General features: G+C 44.3%; 1 protein-coding gene across 1 annotated transcript in view; it reads right to left on the minus strand.

Moving 5' to 3' along the window:
- LOC147885465 (calcium-transporting ATPase 10, plasma membrane-type-like) overlaps positions 1 to 25,316 on the minus strand; it is a 550,097-nt gene that overhangs the window by 205,710 nt on the left and 319,071 nt on the right. The window contains exon 19 of the mRNA XM_087397042.1: positions 8,946 to 9,176. Coding sequence (XP_087253168.1) covers positions 8,946 to 9,176 — 231 coding nt within the window. The remainder of the gene's footprint in view (positions 1 to 8,945; positions 9,177 to 25,316) is intronic.

The raw sequence follows: 25,316 nt of genomic DNA on the forward strand, positions 1-25,316 counted from the left end.
GGAACCACCTGAAACACCTAGATGGAGCTGATTCCTTATCAGCTGTCTGCGACGGCGATGAGGGATGCTGCCCAATCCCTGTATATTCCAACTGGCTATCCTCATCGGCAGGAGGAAGTGGGTTGGAATACCTTACCCGACCTGGTGGCGGAAATAGAAGCCTCTATCGGAGCAGACCTCTTGCCATACACACGAGGTCCGAGGGGAGGAAAGTCCACAAGGGAGAGAGAGAAGGATCTCTCAACCAGGAAGCCGATAACTGGCTCTCCAAAAGTAGAGGGTACAAAGTCATCATCTGGGAGGCTAGAGAGGTCCTCCAAAGCGGAAAAAGAGTTCCGCTGAGCCAGTCCTGGAGAGGGGGTACGAAGGATTCCTACCGAAGCAAGAAGAGAATGTAGAACCCCTTTCCCTCAGTCCAAAGAGGGAGGCACCTGTACTGGATCCTGATCAAAAAGTGGTGTAGACGAGGTGCCAACAACCTGCGCTGCTGAGGAAGGTACAGCCTGATCCAAGGGTGGAGTCGAACAAGGCTCCTGAACAGTAGTCTCCTCCTGAGGCTCCAAGGGGGTAGCCTCCGAAGAGGTGGAGGAGTGAACTAGAGTAGAGGGCCTAGCTGTGATCGGAACCCACCGTGGGCGAGAGGTGGCGTGAGGTGCCGAAGGGGCTCGAGTAGCCCTAGGAGAGGGGGGAGCCCGTGTCTGAGGCTATGTCTGTGGAGCGGTATGTCTTGCTCCAACTCTCTGTCGTAAACTAGTACGAGCTGGTTGCTTTGTGGGCCTCTTTTTCTTCTTTAGGCAATCTCTGGCAAAGTGCCCCGAGGATCTGCAAATCCTGCACTAGTCTTGCCGACCTGCAACCTCAAATCTCTGGTGGAAGAAAGACCCATTGGGTCGTTGTAGCATGATGTGGTCATTTGAAATATTGGGGTCCTGGACAACGACCCTAACCCTGGGAACCCCGTCCATCCTGACTGCCTCAACAACCGAAGAGGGCTCGCCAGGGAGAGGGGGGATCTCTGCCACCACACCAAACCTCTCGCCAATAACTAAAAGAAGCCAATGATAAACTGAGGGAAGACTAGGGAGCCTGATGAAAACATAAACTCCCTGCTTGTCCTCTTCAACTGGGTCAAATCCCAATTGGAAAGGAAACAAGAAGATCCTCCTGTAGCCTAGAAGTAGAAACCCCGGCCTGTAGCAGGTCTCTCGTGACGTTCGGAGAATCTAGGCACACTTGAAAGAAACCCCGTTCCAACAAACGAACATCCTTGAGGTGGGGGCGAGGTCTTGAGGGAGCACCGACAGCATCCAATCTCTAGCTTGTAACCTAGAAGGGTGTGAGCCATGAATGTGTGCGAAGAGAGTCGTGGAACACTCGTGTTTAAAATCCTTTTGCAACTGCTATAGCTCGTCTTTTGAAAAAGTGACAGTTCTCGTGGCTAGTGTGAGCGGAGGCAGATTGACTGAATGGGAACCCATTCGTCAATCGAGGTGTGTTGGCCGATTCAAACACAAAAAATAGAAACTCCGTCCGCTTTCCTGAACCCTAGGAGACCCCTATAGGAGAATAGGGGTAACCCAAAAGAAGGAGAGGGTGATGAAGAGGGAGGAGGGAAGAGGAGGGGAAGATAGGGGAGAGGAGGAGTGGAGGAGAGGGGGAGAAGAGGAGTAGAGGAGAGGGGAAGGAGAGGGGAGGAGAGGCTGCTGCGGGGTGAAAGCAGCGGCAGGAGCGCCGGGGGGGGGAGCAGCAAGCTGCAGCGGGGGGAGAGCAGCAACGGGTGCGGGGGGGGAGCAACAGGCTGCAGCGCAGGCCAGCAGCGGGCGGGGAAGGGTGGGGAGGAGGCTGCAGTGTAGGGGGGGGAGGCTGCAGCACGGGGGAAGGGGTAGTGCGGGGGAGAGGGCAGGTAGCGAGGAGGGAAGGGAGGGGGCAAGCAGCAGGGAGCGGGGACAGCAGCTGGCGGGGAAGGGGGGGGAGGAGGCTGCAGCACAGGGGGGGGAGGCTACAGCGCAGGGGAAGGGGCAGTGCAGGGGAGAGGGCAGGTAGCGAGGAGGGAAGGGAGGAGGGAAGCAGCAAGGAGCGGGGAGAGAGGCAGCAGGGTATGGAGTAGCAGCAGGAGGGAAGAAAGGGGGCAGCGAGGGAAGGAGCAGGGAGCGGGGGAGCAGCAGCAGCAGGAGCGGGGAGAGCAGCGAGGAGGGGAGCAAGAGGAGCGGGGAGCAGCAGCAGCACAAACTTTAAAATAAAGAAGTGTAAGCCTGTGGCTACTCCATTGGAAAAGGGACTCAAGCTGATACTGTTGAAAAGTTTGATGGCATTTTGTACAGGTAGTTGGTTGGCAGTTTGATATATCTATGCTTCACACGGCCTGATATTGCCTACGCCACAGGGATTTTGAGCCAATTCATGCATTGTCCCATGATCACACATTGGAATGCAGCAAAGAGGGTTCTCATATATGTCCATGGCACTCTCTCTCTTGGCTTGCATTATGCTTTAGATTGTGATCTAATGCCGAGTGGTTTCACCGACTCAGATTGGTCAGGGGACATTGACGACAGACGGTCCACTACTGGCTATTGCTTCTCATTGGGTTCAGCTTGTATCTCATGGCTCAGTAAGAAGCAAGTGCGAGTCCCTCTAACCTCTAGTGAAGCAAAGTATAAAGCTGCAAATTCAGCCACTACGGAGTTAATGTGGTTAAGGAAGCTTTTGCATGACTTGCATCATGCATAGGATGGCAAAGCAAACTCTATCTTCTGTGACAGCCAGAGTTGCATTGCCATAGCCAACAATCCTGTCTCTCATGCTCGCATGAAACACATTGAAATTCATTATCATTATGTATGGGATTGTATTTCTGATGGCTTCATTGATCTCATCTATTGTCCATCTGAGGACAATGTGGCGGATATCTTCACCAAAGCCATGTCAACAGATCTTTTCTTACGACATCGATATGGGTTGGGGATCAGAGACATTCTCACAATGTCAAGGGGGGTTGTGAAGTGATTTACAATTGCATTGTTTTCATGTACTCCCATAGGTTGCATATCCATTTGGATGAATTTGTGCAACCATGGTACTTAAGGTACTGCAGGGTACACCTGAGATGTTTCCAGGGTACTTTCAGCCATATCTTTGAGGGGGGGATTTGTAAGACATTACAAAGATATGTTGTTGTAGGCATAAAGTCAACCCTATGGTTGACCAATAGTACTTGGGTACTATATATACCAAGTACTTGTATTGTTTCAATTGAACATGTCTATTGGAGCTTTCTTGTATGTGCACTCTTGCTCACTTGTGTTCACAACCTGTCTCCACTTTGTTCCTACAGGCCTTGCAGAGGGAACAAGAGAAGAAGCCCCATGATGCTTGGATTCAGGAGCGCCTTGCTGCAACAAGGGCTTATCAACAAATTTTGTTGGATCAGAGAGAAGAGTATGCCTTTCATGCACGAGAGCCCTTTTGGATCCAGATGGGAGTTAGAGTCCATAAGAATTTAATCTCTACTCATGGCCTAAGGCATAGTAGAGAGAGTGTTTCTCAGCTTATTGACTTCGATGGAGTTTTGCAATCAGATGCAGATGCCATCATGTACATAGCTATAGATTTTTATGCCTCCCTTCTCTCACCATATCCTGGTAGCGAGGCCATCAATGATGCCAAATTGAAATGAGATATGAGAGTCTCTCTTGATGCACTTTTCACCAACATAGAGTTCAAGTCTGTGCTTCTTAGCCTTCATAAGGTGAATTGCCCAAGTTTAGATGGGCTTACATCCTCTTTTTTCCTGACCTTTTGGGATGTGATTGGGGATTACATCACCTCAGCCCTGTAGGGTGTTTGGGACTCCGATGAGATGTCTGACTCACTTACAGAGGGTCTCATACATCTAATCCCAAAAGGAGGATGCAGAAATTTAGTGTCACAGTGGAGACCTATCACTTTATTGGGCACTTGCTATAAAATCCTGGCGAAAGCAATCAGTTTGTGTTTGCATCCCACACTTCCAGAACTTATGCATGACATGCAGAAGGGATTTGTCCATGGTAGAAGCATTTTTTATAATATATTCTCTTATTGGAAGCTTCTAATGAGCCATGCAAAGTGGACAAAAGCTAGCCATTCTACTCGTGGACTTTGAAAAAGCCGATGATAGGGTAGATTGGGATTTCTTGGAGGGTACCCTTCATCATTTTGGACTTTCAGATGCATGGATCAGAGGGGTTTCAGCCATGTACAGATCAGCCCACGGTCAGGTACTTATCGAAGGAGTCAAGGGAGACAAATTTCAGATTTCCATATTAGTCTGTCAAGGATGCCCTCTTGCCCCTTTTCTTTTCCTGTTTGTGCTGAGGCTATGAGCATTTTTCTTAGATCTTGAGCTGGCATTCTTGGGCTCAGATTACTGCTCAATTTGGAGGACCTTGTTGATTTGTGAGCTAGCAGATGACACTGCAATTTTCTTGGAGGCCTCCTCTTAGACTCTCACTTCTTTTAGGACAGCCTTGTATTTGTTTTGTATTGCAGCAGCAGACGCTCACATTAATTGGAAAAAGTCCAACGGCTTTGGATTAATGACGATGACACTCTGGACTAGGGGCTTCACTTGGGCTTAGAGGGGTATATCATCCAGATACCTAGGGTACCAGGTTGGTATGATATCTCCTCTTTGCAACAGTTTACTCTGGTGTTAGAGAGCATTAGGTGGAAACTCCTTTTCTGGAGTTCAACCAGCTTAGACCTTGCATCCAGGGTGGTGGTTGTTAACCTTGTTTTGCTGACCACAGCTTGGTATGTTTTCTATTGTTGTTGCACCTCCAGGGATTGCATCACTCAACCCATAAGGCTTGTAAGAAATTTTTTTATGGAGTGGGATAGATGGCACAACAGACACTATTGCTAGGATGGTGTGGGAGACCTTGATCCTTCCCACACAGGAGGGGGGTCTCAACATCATAGACCCAGATTTGCAGTGTAAAGCTTTGCTTTGCAAGTTTGTGGTTAGAAGTTTTATGCTTGGGGATGAGCCATGGATATTTTCTAAATTCATCGTTTAGACCTGGAATCCCTCCTCAAGTGGAGACTCGATGAACATCACCAGATGGATTTTCACTTCAACCTATCTCAGTTCTCCTTCCTCCCCACTTATGGTCGCTATTCTGAAAGGTTGGGCCAGTTTTAGAAATACACTTTGGAGAGTTCCTCCCTCCTCTGTCAAAGAGATTGATAGGCAGCCTATCATGTGGAATGTTAGTATACTTGATGAGCATGGTAGGCAGTGAAAACTCATTTTTCTATTCCTATGCTTGGGATACAAACAAGGGTGGAGGGGGAGAGAGAAAGAAAGAAACAAAGAAAGAAATTTTATTAAAGGTCCACGGAAGGCCATACACAGTCTATGGGACACAAAATCATCCGAAAGGAAAATACATCATCAACGATGCGCCAACTAGGTGGCCTCATCGTAATACAGCTAAGATGCCAAAAATGGCTACAAAAATCCTAGATACAAAATGAAATGAAATAGAGTACCAAAAATGCCTAGATACAAAATGTAAAATATGAAATATGAGGAACATCATCTTCCCTAAGGGGTCTGTGATCCAAAGAAATGATGGAAGTCATGGCCATCGACCATGCCTTCTACCATGAGTGTGAAGATCTGGGCAAGTGTCAAGTGGGCTGCTGGCAGTGCCAAGTCTCCATGGAGCAATCTCCTCCGAAAATCTGCCATCATCCTCCGTCGTCTAGAAATAAAGCGACGGGTACGGCCTCTGTGTAAGATCATCCTGCGGTGCTGCCGGATCATGTCATATGTACATCCTCGGGGTGGAACCATCGATGCTCTCTGGCAAAATGGGCTATCTCTGTGCTCATGGTCCTGCGCCTCGTCCTGCTCCTCATGAATAACCAAGTCTCTGGCAGGGATGCGACGGTGCTCTTTGAGGAATCTCTCTCTGTATCTGGTGATCTCCCTGATGAACAACACTAAGCAATACTGATCCTCATACTCCATAATCCGAGAGAGAGGTCCAAATCCGTGCCCAAATAAACAGTGAAATTTGCCACGGATCTCATAATATAAAGGGCATCTGCAAACAAAGTGCTCCTCAGTCTCCACCTCCCCCATAGTGCAACAAGGGCATATCCTAGTCTCTCGCCTGGGTCTATGTCCGGTAGCTGTACGACGCATCCTGCCAGCCTCAACGTCTAATCTGTGGGAAGATACCCTGAGCTGGCCCAAGGCAATCCTGAGTGAGTGCGACATATGAACGCCAATATATCCTGGGGATATGATGAAGCCATCCTCTGAAATCTTGAGAAAATGGTCACGATATGTGGCCATCTTCGTAGGAAGCTCTGTGGGATGAACCCAAGTGCGAAACGTGTGTAGCTGCAACAAATCTGCCCTGATAACCTGACTGAGCTCATGTCGAGTGAGAGGGAGGCGAGGGGCATCTATGCTGTATCGAAATGGTGGCACCCTATCCATATCCAAGCCCAACGAGATGAGCCATGTGGAGAGTGTGTGGTACCCCAACAAAAAGTATGACCTCTCTCCGCTAACATCTGCGAGGATGTCAGTGCTAGCCACGGTAATCGTGCTCTGCCTGCTGCTGAGTCTCCGAGCGCCCTGATCCTATGCAAGTATGTAACTGACTGAAATGCTGCATCTAGCGCTAGGGGTGTAGCTCCAAACTCTGCGAGCATAATCTGATGCGGTACCGTGGGCTTCGCTCTGATCAATCTGGAGAACATGATGATATGTAACCTCTCTACTCATCTCCAATCTGCAACACTGAGATCTCCTGCCCAAAAGGGGCTAGCATACATGGCTGCAGGTCTCACCAGCGTATCGAAAAGTAAGGACTTCGTGTCGGGATGCTGAAAATGTGACTGTGCACACTGCCTTTCGAGAAGAGCCAAGGCGGCATATCCTCTACTGATCCTATCTCGTGCTGCATGCGTCATGGTGAAGACTGGACCTCTAAATGTGGCACCCAAATATGTATACTCCCTGACTAGCTCCACCTCCTGCCCATCAAATGTGAAAGAGAACTCGCCTCTCCTATAAACCTTGTATGACGTGTTGAAGACCATGACTTTGGTCTTCCCAAGGTTTACAGACAACCCTCTGTCCTGACAAAAGCTGTGGAGTGCATGGAGATGTGCCTGTAAACCCTGCTGGGAGGAAGAAATAAGAACCATGTCATCTGCATAGAGGAGAATCGGTATCATGGATCCTGCCAGTAAAGAACCTGTACTACCCATCGTCTGTATGTACATCTCTAACTCATCGATATAGAGACCAAAGAGTGTCGGAGACAAAGGACACCCCTGCTTCACCCCTATCGTACTGCGTACTTCCCCCGACAGCCCCGCCCGTGTCCTGACTCTACCTGTGACTCTCTCATACAAGGCCATGATCGCCCATTGAATCTCCCCACTGAATCCCAAGTCACAAAGTCGCTGGAAGAGTCTGAAACGTGGCACAGTGTCAAATGCCTTTCTGAAGTCCACGAAGCAACAATAGAGACGCTACTTACGTGACTTCGCCTCCTCAATCAAAGCCCTGAGTGTGAAGATATGATCTAGAGTCGAGTGCTCTGCACGAAATCCTGCCTGCCCTCTAGCTCTCATACCTGTCGCCTCGGCATGGTCATTTATATGTCCTTCTAGAATGGTCGCATAAATCTTGGCCATGACATGGCCAATCATAATGGTCCTGTAGTTCGACGCCTTCAAAGGATACCCCGACTTGTGTATGGGTACTATAGTATTTTCTAGCCAACTAGGTGGAAGACTTGTACAAATGGACTCGTTAAAAAGACGGGAGAGGACTGTAGCTAAGGCATCAATCCCATGGATTACATACTCCGCTTGCAATCCATCATGGTCCTTAGCTCTCCCAGTCTTCAAACAATGAACTGCTGCTCGGACACTACTGGATGAGAATAAGGCAGAGGAGGTGGGTCTAGGCACATGGGATAAGTCGATCTGTGGCTGGTCTGGAATATCATATAAAGTGGAAGTATAGGCAAGCCAAACATGCGGGTCTGTAAGAGAGAGAGAGAGAGAGAGAGAGAGAGAGAGAGAGAGAGAGAGAGAGAGAGAGATAGTATAAAATAGTAGATCTTCATTTCAACCTTTCTACAGAAACGGCTACAAAGACTTTCAAAATGACAAGTTACTTGTGGGGTCTATAGTAGTTAGTTGGATCGTGGACCTACAAATAAGCTTCGAGCTCTAATCCCCTGGATATTTTTGTAATACCTATAAACCTCAAGCCTTCTCAAAGTTGAACAAAACTACTGGTCCAAAGGCTTTTGGTGACGTAATTTGCCATATTGTCTATTGATGGACAATAGATGAAACCAATGAAGCCATGCTTGATCCAACCCGGACATAAATTTCATGATATATCAATCCACTAATCATTCAATCTCTTGCATCCTTCTAATCGCGTAAAACTACACTTAATTAGCCCCCTGTGAATTAGTATGTTCATTCTTACAACATTCTTTTGAGGCAACATAAATTCCAAACCCTAAAATCAAGTGGAGAACCTTATGGATGTTCATTTGCCATGGGGAGACTTTTATGAATTGCAGAGGTGAAAACTTTTATCCCTTTTTTAAAGTAGATTGATAAACAAGAATCCTAAGAGTCTAGCTTACTAAAACCTCATTCCTACAAAGATTTTAGCAGGCTATGTAAACTATATCCTAGGAGTGAAGCATTTGCATTGACAAAGCTATGCATAAATAATTCTCTAGCAATAAGTGCATGAAGTTGGACACGTGAGATAAATATAGATCAAATCCATTTGTAATTAATTAAAGCAAGGGATCCACTCGATGTAGATGATGAAGCTTTCATTTTAAAAGTTCTAAGTATGTATTGCAATTAAATTTAATATTGCCTCATGTTGGTTTGCTAACCTTAATGCCTGCTAATTGACATTTGTGTACAGCATCTGTGACACCTGGCCTCAATGGGTCTTTGATCCCAACAATTGCTACACACGTCAAATTCTTATCTGGAATGTCATGCTGTGCCTTTTTGGATCTTGCTTCTCTTACCTCTTGCTCAGAAAGTTGTCTACATGCAAAGCATAATGTTCGCAATGATGCATTTGCGAATGCAACAATGATGCCTTCAAGTTCCTCCATCTAAAACACAAAGGATATCTAATCTTAGATTAATGTGTACAAGTATGATAATTGCAATTTACAGTGAACCTATCATATATGGACTTTATAGTGAACAATGAAAAGAATCAAACCTATCATATATGGACATTATCAAGGATCTAGCAAAAGACCAAAAAGAAACAAATTCAAGACAACAAATCCTATAAATTTACAAAGACGTAAAAAGTTTTGATTGCTTGATGCTGAATTCTAGGCAAGGAATACAACAATTTTGATATTTTTTTGTATGTATATTCTAGCATAATAGAAAATGAGGTTGATATTAAAGATAGCCACATGGACAGTTTTTCCTGTTTCTTATTGTCCCTTAAAGTGCTCAATAAAAAATCCATGCCTTAAACCCATTGATTGGGTTGACAGAGATGACAGGCCTATTTCTTGCTCTACTTAGATGGGGGATTTCACAAGGATAGGTATTCCATTTCAGGTTGTATCACTATGACATTTAGATGAGGATGCCTTGATCTTTGATGTTCAAATAAAGGGTAGGCTATCCAGATCTACTCATGATTGAATAGACATGGTAGCTAGCTAGGAACGGAATGGAAATATGGAAAGCATAATGAAAGGCAAAATGGAAAGGAAGGAAAGTATAAGTGCAAGGCAATAACCAAAATACTCGCAATGTATTCATAGCTTGATGTTGACTGATATATTGGATATAGACAAGTACAACAATATATAGTGTGCCACTAGACTCTAAATGTCTATGGGATATCTCCCAATATGACACGTGGCGTGTCTAGGACTCACTAGACTATAAAACCACTAGTACACTCATTTTTGACTCACTTTGGCTTCATATTCCAACACCCCCCCATGAAGACAAGGTGAGAGACTACTGGAATGGAACCAAGAACATAACATGACAATGACGGTCTAAGGTGAGGGACTACTGGAATGGAACCAAGAACAGAACATGACAATGACGGTCATCAAACTGTGCACCCTAACTCGGAGGCTAAAGTCTGAGCGTGTTCAGAGGTTGATCCAAGCACTCTCATGGCTTGAGACACAACATGCTCAGAGGCTCACAACATAGCATGGCTACATGATGAGCTCATAGATCTAGGAATACACCAATATCCTGGAACTCGGCCAGGCTTGATAATAACGACACCTATCAAAACCAATACATGGCTCCCACAATACATCCCCTCTCTAAACCTATCAAACCCAATACATGGCTCCCACAGTACATCCCCCCTTGGCTTCATAACAGGACATGTTAGGAAGCCACACACCAAAATAGGAAAACCAATACATCTTTTTAGGAGGACTATCCAAGGCAAAGGACGTTTAGACTAAATGAAAACCAAACACTCAATACATATCATTTTAGGGAGACTACCCAGGGCAGAGGACCCCAAAATACATCAAGCTGTAGTAATAAAAAAATAGATCTCTTATGATAAGAGATGTCCTCCAAGTAGCCACTGCACACGTGTGCACATCCCTGTGAGACGACGATGATGTCGAAGAAGCGCTAGGCAAGAATGCCCCAAAAGATGTTTCGATGAAGTCCATGGGGTAGCTAGATGGAGAATTCACATAGTGACTCTCAAAATGGCTAAGGAAGAGTCACCAATGTCAAAGTAGAGGCCGGAGGTGTCGCGAGCACTCGGAGAGTTGGTCAAAAGTGGAGCTTGGGCACGAAGGACAATCGGGCGGTAATCAGAGAAGTCGGAAAGTGTTTGGAGCTCACATCAAGCTCAGAGCAGAGCTCTAATAGAATGTCGGGCAGAAGGAGCAAATGGTGGATTGGAGGAGAGGTCAACGATGAAGAGGATGGACAGCTTCACATTGAGCTGGCTGCATCATGCTTGGGCACTCAAATCATTGAGCTCCAGAACAAAATTCGCGCACAGAAATAAATTTCGTCACCTCTTGCAAGGGTTGTAACTTTTCACAGAGAACTTGGATTGCAATGATGTAAAAATAAAATTTGTAGTACTCAAGGTCCTCTACAACTTTTTTGAAGACACAAAGTCATGATTCTACTTGCAGATCCAAATAGAAGCGTCACATCGTCCGCAAGTCACAGAGAGAGCAATAGAAACAGCACCACTCCAGGACGTCTTTGTAGCTGAAGGAAGGAGAAGAGCTCACCAAGGAAAGGGAAGAGAGGTGGTAGAAGCTCACGTTGGAGAAGACAACGTTGGAGGAGAATCCCAATGTTGATAAAGCCTTCAATGGAGAGGAGTAGGAAAGGGGATCTCCTCCAACAGAAGAGAGGGCAGCTTCTCTTTCTTGCCACCCTCTACCTCATGGAGAAGCAAGGAGGAAGAGAAGGGCTAGGAAGGAAGGCTCTGATACCATATGAAGAGACATGGTAGCTAGCTAGGAACGGAATGGAAATATGGAAAGCATAATGAAAGGCAAAATGGAAAGGAAGGAAAGTACAAGTGCAAGGCAATAACCAAAATACTTACAATGTATTGATAGCTTGATGTTGACTGATATATTGGATAATAGACAAGTACAACAATACATAGTGTGCCACTAGACTCTAGAAAGTCACAATGTCTATGGGATATCTCCCAATATGACACGTGGCATGTCTAGGACTCACTAGACTATAAAACCACTAGTACACTCATATTTTATTTATTTTCTGGGCAAAAAAGAGACTTCTATTAAGTATTAAAGAAAACCGTTAGAGCAAGCTTCATACGCAAGTAAGGGAAACACCATGCAATGCATGAAAAGCTCAAGAGCCAAAAAGAAAGGATTGGGGCTGATAGTGCCATCTCTATCTGGTAGCAACCTCTGAGAAAAAGGAAGAACCCCTCCAAACTCGAAGAAATACAGTCCTCCTAGAAGAGGCTCCCTGTGAAGGGCGCTGCATGCTAGCCCATATGGCTATCAAAGTGTGAACCGTGTCACTCCAAATACCCATGAACACCTGTAATGGGTGTATCTGGGTGTCATCCAAGGCCTCTATGCATCTGGCTCTCCAAATGTGCCAAGAGGAAATGCTAGCCAAAATCTCCCAAGAGGTGTCCACTGAAACATGTGAAGCTCTGAAAGGAATATGTGGTACATCCTGAAGAGAGCAAGGCTCTATCATCTGACGGTGGATCGAGAGTGCCCAAGAAGAAGGCTCACCCTCATAAAACACCTAGGGCCCAGTAAGGGATAACCATGCGGCCGAGCCCCAAGTCATGAAGAAAGGGGAAGTATGAAAAATGTTGAGTATCCGAGCAACTCCTTTCCAAACAATTCTCACTTGATTATAGTCCCAAAGGCAATGTCGCACTGACTCCTCTGTAGAATGACAGCGAGGGCAAGCGGGATCAGCCCCAAATCGTGATCTCCATAGGTTCACTGCAATTCCTCCATGAATAGAAAGCCAAAAGAAAAGAGTGATCTTTCTATTTCTGAGGGATTTCCAGAGCCTCCTTTAGAAATTCCTACGCAAATCTGTGGTGATGAAGAAGCTATCCCAATGGGAGGCTCTGGAGGGAATCCAACCTCTACTGCTCAGCTAAAATCTCCTGGCATTACCAACTGTGAAACGAAAGAAGGGAATCCCCCTCTCTCAGTGCCCATGATCCATCCACTCCCACTCTCCTGGGTCCCACTGCAAGCACCTGATAGGTGCACCTCCATATAACCACAACCTCCAGGATCCCAGGGCCAAGAGCAGAGGATCGGGGTCTAAGTACCACTGCAAGCCCGCTCCATGGTCCACAAAACCAATAATCCTGACAGGCTGAAAGGCAACCTCTAGAAGAATATAGTACACTCATTTTTGACTCACTTTGGCTTCATATTCCAACAATGATATCCTATTAGGAGTTCCTTTTCAGCCTGTTAGGATCTTAAGCTATATGGAGCACGGATCAAATTCACGATGGTAGAAGGATTTGGCTATACGCGGAGGAGTCATGTTGCAGATATTGAAGGTCAAGCCATGCCAACCATGTGGTAAGTATGTCGGCGAGGTGACAAGGTGAAAACCATGTGCCAACTATGTTGCCATGCCGACCATGTGACCAACTATGTCCCTAAGCTGACAAGGTGAGAACCATATGACAACTATGTCGCCATGCCAACCATGTGACAACTATGTTTGTGAGCTAACAAGGTGAGAACCATGTCCATGAAAACCATGGTGACAACTATGTCAACTTGAGATAACAATGGTCACTTATGTATGACAACACAACCTCACAAGTCCACCTAAGCATGTTGGAATACTGAAAAGAAAGAGTAGAGTGGACACAAACTCAGAATACTTGCTTATAGAATGAAGAAGAGTGAGGTCCTTAAGTAGGCACCTCATACATGCTCACTGACATCACTGATGACTTCAGAGCTCCACAATCATCTCCTCAATCTGCTCCTAGATTCACTCAATCATCCTATGTGGCTTTTCCACCACCTAACTGTGCTTGTGGGCACCTAACTGTGCCTCTAGCACTCACACATAGAAACATAAGGTGTGCCTGAGGCATACACCTTGAGATATCCCAACAAACCCCCCCTCAAGGAGATGCCTCAGGCTATGTCAAGGATACATCTAGTCTCATAGTTTCTCATGCCATCTCATGGTGGTCAAGGATAAATCTATGGCTAGGTTCTCATGCTAGCAAGGGTTTCCTTGGGTGTAAGGTAAACAGAAAGGGATACAAACAGACCTTCCAATGGTTATCTCTCCTACATGTACATGCACACAATGTCTGTAGGAGGTACCATGGAGCAAAACATACACATGGCCTACATCATAAGGTGACCAGAGGTGTTTAAAACACACAACACACAATAATTTATTTTCATTCATTTTGGAGGACTATCCAGGCTGAGTACCTTGACATAAAAAGAGAGATCTGGAGCATACATAGAGATGATTTAAAATGCATAATCTTCATGGGATGCCTCATCTTGTGGAGGCAAAATATCCATGTCAAGGCAAGGTCTTACCACATGGGCAGTGTCTAGTGCCTTATAAGATGCCTTATAAGATGGTACTATGATAGAACAAGTGGATTTGAAAGTCATATCCTTCAAGAGAACAATTATCTTGTCATCTCCATAGTTGTGTAGAGAAGCATATCTTAGGTATCTAACCTTCATCTTTTTCTTGTACTTGGAGTCAAATAAAAGTTCCATGAGAGGATAGATCTCTGTAGTTGCTTCCTTTTTGGCAACCATTGTTTTGGCAATCTTCAACAAGGAAGTCAGGTTGGCATTTTCATCCTTTGTAGCATAACAAGACATTGCTTTATGTTTTGGCTTTTCATATATTTTGCATAAGCAAGCCATGAGAGGCTCTAACCCAAGTATTGGGTAGTGTCTTCTCTCTTACAGGGCTTAGAATAACAACTGAAATGCTTTAAAATATAAGCATTTAATGTAGCAAAGTCTTGTGACCAAATTTCAAACAATGATGCTTTCACTTACATGCTTCATAGAAGTGGCTAAAATGAATACTTTCCAATCAAAACCAGGTCTAGTAATTCAAAACAAAACTGAAGCCACACTTGTACTGAAGTTATTGAAAGCTTCAAAAAACCAGAAATGCTAGAGTAGCATTTTATGTAGCATCATCTTCAAAAACTTGTCCAAAACTGTCAAAACTGAAAAGCTGAACTTGGAGGGCTTGTAGCTCACTCTTCAAAGCAAGGAAAAGAGGGATTTCTGAAGCAAAAGAAAGCTCATATACCAGAGAAGGTCCAGCACAGAGGTTGGACGAAATGGTGCGCACTTTTGCCCGGGAGAGTTGCTACAGGCTGAAACTGAGTTTTGACGATTTCTCCCTCGTTACTGAACCAAATGACCTGAAAAATGGCTCAAAATCTTCGTCTTGAGGTCGCCCATCTACTCCTAAGAGGGCTTAGGCAATGGCGGAGTACGCAGGGAGTATTGAGCAACAGAAGAAATTCGCTGTTTGAAGAATGGCAGCCACCACAGACGTTTTTTCTTCAGTTGCTTGCAGGTGGAAGTTTGCCCATACTAGAGGAGTTTCCAGCTCAGAGGGTTTGGGCAATGGCTGTTTGTAGATGGAGAACCAAGCTCTCAAAGATTTTGGGAAGAAAGAGGAAAATGGAGAAGAAGAAGATGAAGAAGAAGATGATGATGTGGCAGAAATGGGCTCAAGGGGGATCAAAGGGCTCTGATACCATGTTGGAATACTGAAAAGAAAGAGTAGAGTGGACACAAACTCAGAATACTTGCTTATAGAATGAAGAAGAGTGAGGTCCTTAAGTAGGCACCTCATACATGCTCACTGACATCACTGATGACTTCAGAGCTCCACAATCATCTCCTCAATCTGCTCCTAGATTCACTCAATCATCCTATGTGGCTTTTCCACCACCTAACTGTGCTTGTGGGCACCTAACTGTGCCTCTAGCACTCACACATAGAAACATAAGGTGTGCTTGAGGCATACACCTTGAGATATCCCAACAAAGCAATCATGTGACAACTCTAGTCATTGGCACTGCAACCTGTGTATATGGTGGTGCAAAGGAGCAGCCAGGAGCTACACATGGGAAAGATAAGTCTGCATTGACTAGGAGTCAGAAGACTAAGCGGTGCACATGGAGTATGTTGGAATATGAAGCCAAAGTGAGTCTAAAATGAGTGTTCTAGGTGTCTTTTATAGTCTAGTGAGTTCTAGACATGCCACGTGTCATATTGGGAGCTATCTCATATACACTATGGCTTTCTAGAGTCTAGTGTCATAATATATAGTGTTGTACTTGTCTATTGTCTATTATATCAGTCAACATCAAGCTCTTTGGTATCATGTGAGTAGTTGTTCATTGCTTTCATTTTCTTTCCATTTCATTTCCATTATGCTTGTTATCTTTCCATTCCATTCCTAGTGTTAGCTTGCTTCTCTCCCTACCACTATGATATTTCATGTGGTATCAGAGCCATGTTCCTAGCCCTGCTCTCTCTTTCCCTTTCCCTTCTAAGAGGCTGAGGTGAGGGAGGCCAATGAAGCTACTCTACCTGCTCCTCCTTGGAAGGCTGTCCTCTTCTCTCCTTCCTTGTGCTCTCTTCTCCACGCCATGATCTGCCACCTCTCTTCTCCTTCCTTCAGCTACATCTTTCTGTGACCTACGGATGATGTGACGCTTCTATCCGGATCTAGAAGCAGAATCATGGCTTTGTGTCTTCAGCAAAGTTGTAGAGGACCGTGAGTACTACAAATTTTGTTTTTAAATTATTGCAATCCGAGTTTCCTGTGAAAAGTTACAGCCCTTGAAAGAAGTGACGAAATTTGTTTCTGCATGTGCGAATTTTGTTCTGGAGCTCAATGATTTGACAGGCCAAGCATGATGCAGCCAGCTCAACATGGAGCTGTCCATCCTCTTCATCGTTGACCTTTGCTCCAGCCTGCTATTTGCTCCTTTTGCTCGACATTCTCTTGGAGCTGCTGCCCGCAAGTTGGTGCTCGTATTCTACCCGTCATTCTCTTGGAGCTGCTGTCCTTCTACTTCTGTCTGCCATGAAGAAGTTCCAGACTTGCTCCAGCTCATGAAGAACTCATCAAGGTGATATTTCCATAGTTACACTTACATTTCTACTCTTTTCCAGCCATGGAGTCTTCCAAATCAACTACCATTTCGTTCGAGAAGTTTAATGGTAAGAATTTCCCTACATGGCAAACAAAGATGCGTCTTGTACTTATGAAAGATGGAGTGTGGAATGTTGTGCATGGCAAGGAGAAAAAGCCACAATCAGATGAAAAGAAAATTGCACAATGGGAGAATCTGAATGACAAAGCTCTTTCTCTCATTGGTTTGGGATTGGGTGATGACGTTATTCATCATTTTGATTTTGATTCCACTGCTCACGATTTATGGGATAAGTTTGAAAAATTGTTCGGCAACAAAATCATTAATTCAAAGATATTCCTTAGACAGGAATTCTTCAAGCTACAAATGAAGCATGAAGACTCTCTTCTTGCTCACTTGAATCATATGGAATCCCTTGTCACTCAACTTGCTAGTCTGGCGGCCCCTCTAGGGGAAGATGATCAAGTTGTTTTGCTCCTCTTGAGCATTGAGGAAAATTCTAAGTATCGGGAAATCGTACCAGCATTGCGTATGACACAAATGGGTTATGATGATATGGTTGCTATGCTTATTGATCATGACAGACGGTATGCAGACACTCCAGACTCCACTGTACTGTACTCCAAGGGCAAAGGCAAAGGCAAATTCAAGCCTTTCAAATGCAATCGTTGTGGGAAGCTTGGTCACACCAAGGATCGCTATTTCCAAAAGCTTGCTAAGCAACAACACAAGGATCATGTCAACTTGGTTGGGACTGCAACAAGTGAAGATGAAGAAGAAGATGATGCTTCGACACCGACTCATGCTCTTACTGCCGACATCAGAGATCTCTATCTCTATTCAAAGATCTATGTATCTGATGATCAGGACATTATTCCCACAACTTGATGTATTTTCGGGTCCTCTACCCTGGGTAGTCCCCCTAAAATGATATGTATTGAGTGTTTGGTTTTCATTGAGTCTAAAGGTCCTCTGTCTTTGGATAGTCCTTCTAAAAAGATGTATTGGTTTTCCTATTTTGGTGTGTGGCTTCCTAACATGTCATGTTATGAAGCCAAGGGGGGATGTACTGTGGGAGCCATATGTATTGGCTTTGATAGTCTCGTTATTCCAGGATGGTGGTGTATTCGTAGACCTATGAGCTGGTCATGTAGCCATGCTATAACGTGAGCCTATGAGCATGTTAAGTCTCAAGCCACTCATACTTTAGCCTCTGAGTTACATAGGGTGCACAGTTTGATCACTGTCATTGTCATGTTTTGTTCTTGGTTCCATTCCAGTAGTCTCTCACCTTGTCTTCATGAGGGGGTTTTGGAATATGAAGCCAAAGTGAGTCTAAAATTAGTGTTCTAGGTGTGCTTTATAGTCTAATGAGTCCAAGACATGCCACGTGTCATATTGGGAGTTATCCCATATACACTATGGCTTTCTACAGTCTAGTGTCACATTATATAGTGTTGTACTTGTCTATTGTCTATTATATCAGTCAACGTCAAGCTCTTTGGTATCATGTGAGTATTTGTCCATTGCTTTCATTTTCTTTCCATTTCATTTCGATTATGCTTGTTATCTTTCCTTTCCATTCCTGGTGTTAGCTTGCTTCTCTCCCTACCACTATGATCTTTTAGAGTAGTGCATACAAAGCATTGGACCATAGGGAGGTGCACATGGGATAATTATATCACCAATTGAGAGGAGGCTGGCGAGTCAGGAAGTGATTGAATCCATGAAAAGTTGGAGTGGTGGAACTGCTAAGGGAGATAGAGACACCAGCAATGGGGAGTACTAGAGGAGATTCTCAGCTAGAGAAGGGGAACCTCCATGGAAAGTGGAGGGGATGAAGGGGTAGGGAAAGGAGGGACAGAGGCATTCAATAATTATAGGGGGAAACAGAGGAGTGAGAAGAATCTTGAGTCAAGAGCTCGCCTAGTGTATCATTTTGGTGTCCTTTTGGTGTACTTCTCTTCAAATCTCTATACTATGCTTTCCTTCACCTCTGTTAGCAATTCTAGCTCCTCTTCATCTTGTGTGCTCCCCTCTTCATCCCCCTTCACCTGGTATAACAGACCTTGCATCATGTGGTTTTATTTCTGTTCCACTCATGTCAAAGGTCGGCTCTTCTGATTTTATTCCGTTTAGTCTTTCGCTTCACTTACATCACTCTTGTACTCATATCGCTCACACCATCGTCCCTGCACGTTGCATGGTGATGACACCATTGTCCTTGTGTATTCCATCATTGACATCATCGTCCAATACTCGCAGCATGCACCATCAGTGACACCATTGGCACATCCTACTTAATCCTCACACCAATGGCCCTAGTCCTCAACCGCAAGTGGTGGAACCCTTGCCCCCCTTTAGACAAGTCTCCATAAAGGTTTTCTAGTGGGATCCCAGAGAGTGGGAGTGGATTGATGTAGGGTACCAAGAGAAGAGAATTCCCTTATTTCGTTACAAATGCCAGGAGACTTCAAATCAATTGTAGAGACTAGAGGCCCTCCAGATCTCCTCATTGGGAGAATTTTCAGATTTCTTCTGGTGAGCAAAAAAAAATTTGGAGGAGACCCAGTGGATTATAAAAATCACTATTTTATTTTGGCTTTGTATTCATGGTGGAGTGCAATGAGCCTGTGGAGGTCTAGGTTTGGGGCAAGCTCTACTTGTCCTCGATCTTCCTGTTGAGTCTATTCATCACTATGTATGGGATTACAGACAAGTGAGGATCATTCGAAAGAGGATTGCCAAGATTTTTAATATGTTTGCTCCATTCCCTTTCTTTATGATCTGGGGATCAATAGTGTGGCGCTCTCTTTTATAGCCTTAGGTCTTTATGAGAGGCATGACTCTTCTTGGGATCTCTTGATAGAACGACAATTAGTTGAGTCGTGCTCTTTGGATGATGTTTCCTTCTCACACTTGAGGCCCGAGCATGCATCCGTGGATTCTTCTTCGGAGATACTGGCAAGTATTTCAGCATGGAAAATCTGGAGAGCCAGATGCACAGAGGCCTTTGGACCCTAAACTACTCTTCTTACATTTGTCCAATTATTTGGATAGATACTATTCATACATTGATGGCCATTTGGACAAGGATGTAGGGGACCTTACGAGTAGATTCTGCTAGAAGGGATACACTTCTTAGGGAATGGAGGGGCTCCCCGTTTTTCTCGGAGTCCACTGAAGGCTTGAGATGGCACTTTCAGCCTCATACTTGAATTTTTTCCGTATTTGCTCTGAGGATCTTTTTATCGGCCTCTTCTAGGGTGTTGTTTTTCATGCTTGCATGATGTACTTTTGCATTGAGCTTGCTCTTGCAAGTTTTGATAGTTTTTTTCATCTCCTAATCATCCTTATTATACTGGGTGCCTCCTTCCTTATCTTCATTGGACTCCCAGCTCACTTTCTTCCTATCCCTTTTCAACTCTTCTGATAAGAACCCTTTTACTCCAATCTTGCAACCTTGCTAAGAAACCTCTTGTAGAAGGCATGAAAATCTAGGTCACTGTTAGGAGAAATACATGCAACCATTTGAAGGACCATCTTGCACGCCTTGCAACATCGATGACCACTACGTCGACTAATTCACAATCAAAATATGATAAACTAAGGGACATAACAACACAAAAGGTCATCCACTTCCAATTTGAATGATGGTACAACTAGTTCAATGGACTAATTTCCCAAGTTGGCTTTACCAAATTTCATTTTGAAGGATGCTAAAACTAGTTTTATGGACAACTTGCCCAAGTAGGCTTCATATTCTTCCTTAGCTTCTAGCCCAAAGGGGACATTTAAATAAGCAAATTAGTCTAAGCCCATGATGACTCCCAAAGGAGTAACTTGCAAATATGGTCGAAGTAAGACTTTGCAATTATACTCCCTACTCAATATTCGTTTATCTATGAGGAAGAAGGTAGCACTCCATAATCTCTCTCCTACAAAATTATGATGGTACAACGTGCACTTGACCCAAGGACTATAGAGGACATGAAGAATGAATGGACAAAGGGATTGTTAAGTCAAATGTAATACCGAGGGCAAGAAATATAGGCCATGGTAAAGTTTGGAAACCATGAGGGATTGAGGACGATCATATAACAAGACATTAATGGGAACAGTCATTTCCATAATGTTAAAAAGGCTAAATTCTAGGGATAATCCTAGGACTAGGAGGTAAAAGAAAGCAGTGTAATGAACTTGGTTTGTTAGCAAGGAACGAAAACATGTCCCCGACTTCATTAGCATCAGACACAATCACTTAAGAGAAGGTGGCATATCAAGATCTTAACTTTGAAACCCATAGGGATGCCTAACAGTCTGCATATCTGTCCATGAGGAATTCTCTTGCATCCCATCTGCTTCAAAAGATTTTGGGGGGACACTCTCCGCAACTGGTATACGGATTCCCAGGTAGCTTCTAATAGAGGCTGACCATGCCATGCAACCAACACCGTGGGTATCTTTTGATTGCACACTTGCATTGTTCCTCGGTCCAGGATTCTTGTTGGTTTGCGTCTTGCATTATCCTCTATCTCCTGAAACAAAACCACACCTTCAATTAGTGAGTCACCAGTATTCAAAAAAAAATTTAAACGAGAAACATGAAACACTGAGTGCACCTTGCAACCCTGTGGCAATTCTAATTTATAGGCTACATTGCCTATTCTCTTTAGAATTAACCACGGCCCACAGTATCGAGGTGATAACTTAGCACACTCTCCTGAAGTTAACGACTTTGAGTGCGAAGGAATTCAGAGAAAAACTTTTTCTCGTTCCTTAAATTCTCTCGCTGAGAGGGAGAAAGCTTCTTGCTTTCAAAGGCTACTGACCTTCCCTCTTGAAGGAGAACTGCTCCTACTGCAATGCCACTTGCATCGGTTTTGAGGAACAACGGTTTCTGGGGATCAACTATTTTTAACACCAGTCCTTTGACCACAGCTTGCTTTATGGTGTTAAAACTTTCTTGTTGATTCTGTCCCCATATAAAAGGTACTTTATATGAGATCAGATCAGTTAATGGCGATACTATTTCGGAATATCCTTTGATATGCCTTCGATAAAATTGGACAAATCCCAAGAATGATCGCAAAGCGGTCAGACTTTGAGGGATTGGCCAAGTTAGTATCGCAGCCACTTTCTTTGGATCCATTTCTACACCCTCTGGAGTAATTATGAATCCTAAATATTCAAGTCTAACCATACACAGTATAGTTTTCTTTTTATTTACATAAAGACTGGCTTTCCTCAAAGTACTGAACACTATTCTTAAGTGTTCAGGATGCTCAGTAATACTTTTACTGAATACCAGAATATCGTCAATAAAATGTACTACAAACTTTCCGATATACGGACGTAGTAAATTGTTCATAAGCATGATGAATGTAGTTGGAGCATTGGTAAGTCCGAAGGGCATTACCAAAAACTCATAATGACCAAACCTGCTTCTGAAAGCAGTTTTATGCACATCCTCGGCTCTAATCCAGATCTAATGGTAGCCACACTTAAGATCTATCTTATGGAAAATCACGGCTCCATGTAATGCATCTAGCAACCAACGGTCCCTGAGGTACATCTTTCTCACCTCGTAAGACATACAGTACATCATTCATCTTGAATTGATATACGTGTTTTTTCCGATCAATGGCTGGATTCTTCCTAGAATATCACACCATACCCAGGGCTATATCTGCATGAGCAAGCTTAGTCATTTCAAAATCAAGCTTCTCAGCATAGTCCTGAATACGAAGCTCCAACTGGGTAACCCTTTGGTCCCATACTTCAGTTGAACTTCCATTTGCCATCCTGACTGTATACGCATAGTCAGATGGGCTAGTCTTTAACTTCAGCCTCTTCACGAGCTTGAAGTTAATCACATTGTGCGTTGACGCCGAGTCAAACAACACAATGACATCATGATTGGCCACTTGCTCTTTCATCTTAATTAAGTCCGTATCATTAAAGGTTGTATACCCCGTTGCTACGGGCTTAGATAGGATGTTATCAGGTGCACTTGTTACTAGCTTAGCAACAGACACACATAATAAACAAGGTACTGACCTCTGAGAAGATCCCGCTAGCCAAATTTGCATCTGTTCTGCTCTGGGACTCCCCTCCATTTCCATGTCGCATTCTGAGACTACCATCTCAGCCATCCGACGATCCTTATTTCGTGGACAATCCTTCCACTAATGAGGCTGAAGGAAACCAAAACACAGGCCTTCTCTTCTCGCTTTTTCTCTTTGCTCTGGGTTTAAGGGAGACTTTGACTAAGCCTGGGCTGCCATTGGTGTTACTTTCCTCTTCACTTCAATGGTGGTACTCGATTTAGGAGTTTCAGCTGGTTTGGCCTGCTTGGCTTGACCACTCGGCTGAGAACCACTCCCTTTACTAATCCACTTCTTCTTAAACCCAGATTTCTTCTGATATCCATACTGGGTTCCGACCTGCGCAAACCCTCCAATCCAAATATGAAATCTTTCACTTGGATTGATTGAGGTAGGGGTTCATCAACCTTCATTACGCTCTCTCGAAACTTATCAATGTATTCTGCCACTGACAAATTTCTCTATCGAAGGTTTTTATACTGATCCCAAGCTTGGGATGCTTTGTCAAGAGGTAAGAAGTGTTTTCTGAATTCTCTTTTAAACCCCTCCCAGGTAGTGGATGCTATACCATCTTTCTATTGTTTAATCCACCACCGATCCGCTGCCTCACTAAACATGTGGGTGGCCTTGCGGATCTTCTTGATATCATTTCTGATTTCACAAATGGCGAACGCCTTGTCCCATTTGTGTAACCAGGTCTCAATGACATCAGAACTACGGTCATTCATCCGACCAGAATACTTTTTTGGCCTATAATTGGCAATATTAGGTACTTTAGCCTTCCTAGGCTCGACCGTATGGACACTAGACTCCAGTTCCATTGGAGCCTTTCCTTTCTCATCTCGAGAAGGTTTGGCAGGCATACTGTGTATCACTCTTCTAAGTTCAGACTGCACTGCATTTGCCTGTAACTGTTGCGCTAATAACTGCTGCAAGGCATCCTCAAGTAATGCAATCCTGCCACATAAGGTGTGAACTACTGGGCGCGACACCTGCTGGCCGGACTCCTAACTCTACAAGGTCCATCTTGGAAGCTCCTTCTTCTGCTTCCATTCGGGTCAATGGGTGTTTTGCTTTTTTTTTTTTTTTAATAAATAAACACCGCTAGAAACTGTAATTACAAGCTGACAAAATTTTGACACAGTTCCGTATACTAGGGAATACCTGCAATCCCAACAACTACACTGACCATGCATAATCCAAAATTCGACTTTTCCTTGTGCTAGGGAAGTTCCTGCAATCCATTCTGACTCGAGCACAGAGGCATATACACAAGCATAATCTGACCCTGCTTTGAACCACAAGCCTACACACGGGCTGGCTATCCCTTCATGCAAGCTGAATACTCCACACAAGCTAAGTTCAAGAAAAAAAACAAAATGATGAAAACAGGAGCAAATAATGTCGAAAGCCCCCTGGTCTCTGTTCGATCCTGCCACCCGATTTGATACTGTGCCAATTCATGATGCCGGATATCAACACTTGCAATATCTGCTAATTCGTCACGATCCCCTGTGTATACGATCTTCCTGCTATCGTTGAACCAGTAGATGGTCGTAGATCACGGGCAGCAATACTAGAAAATTTTATCGCGCAACTCTGATGGCGATCTCGTCAGCTGCATGCAAGTACATTCGAATCGCTATACAGTTACGTCCTTTGAATTATCTGCCTGCTGTCAACGATCTTTTACTTCGACTGCATCACGCTGTCCCGATCGTCAGCGAGATGGTCACAATACAATGTTATTGCAGGTATTTTATGTAGACCCGTCACACTCTGATCGATCGATCGTCACACTGCTCGACTCACATTGGCTTGCTCGTAGTCTTCGATCAACCGTCACCGAAATCTGCTGATGAAGAAGAACTGCTTCCCAATCTCGCCTATCACGAATCTCTATGTCCAGTCATGCTGCAAAAATTCGCCCCTTGCACGTAAGCAGCGCAGAGAATTCCTTTTTCTCTGATGCACCATCTCGTGACAACGGACTAGCTCTCACTTCCACAACTTGCTCGCTACCATATCTGATTTAGACTCCTCTTCAATTCAGCAAAACAATATTCTGTTCGTAGTTTCTTTGCAACCCACGAATGTCAACCACTGCGCTTCACGTTCCGTTATATGACACAGATCCCCTCTCTTACCTAGCCTTAGCTTTGATACCAAATGTAATGAACTTCCTACTAGCTACTACAGATCACGGGAGTAGCACCACAGAATATCCTCCCAACCAAATCCTTGCTAGAGCGTGAGAGCTCTCAGAGAAATTGAAATCCAAAATCACGTGAAGGTCCATTCTCCTTCTCTCACTAACTCCAACAAGCCCCATCTCCCTAGATGGATCTAGATCCCACATGTCATCATCATAGGGCCTTTCCTAATGCATCTTTTCACCCCTCTCATGGGATACTTTAATTTCCTTTGCCCCTAGGCACATTGCTTGCATTAGGCCC

This window comes from Dipteris shenzhenensis, chromosome 25, assembly GCF_047967505.1.
Source record: "Dipteris shenzhenensis isolate YYH24624 ecotype China chromosome 25, Dip_SZ_1.0, whole genome shotgun sequence".
In the NCBI taxonomy this organism is placed as follows: domain Eukaryota; kingdom Viridiplantae; phylum Streptophyta; class Polypodiopsida; order Gleicheniales; family Dipteridaceae; genus Dipteris; species Dipteris shenzhenensis.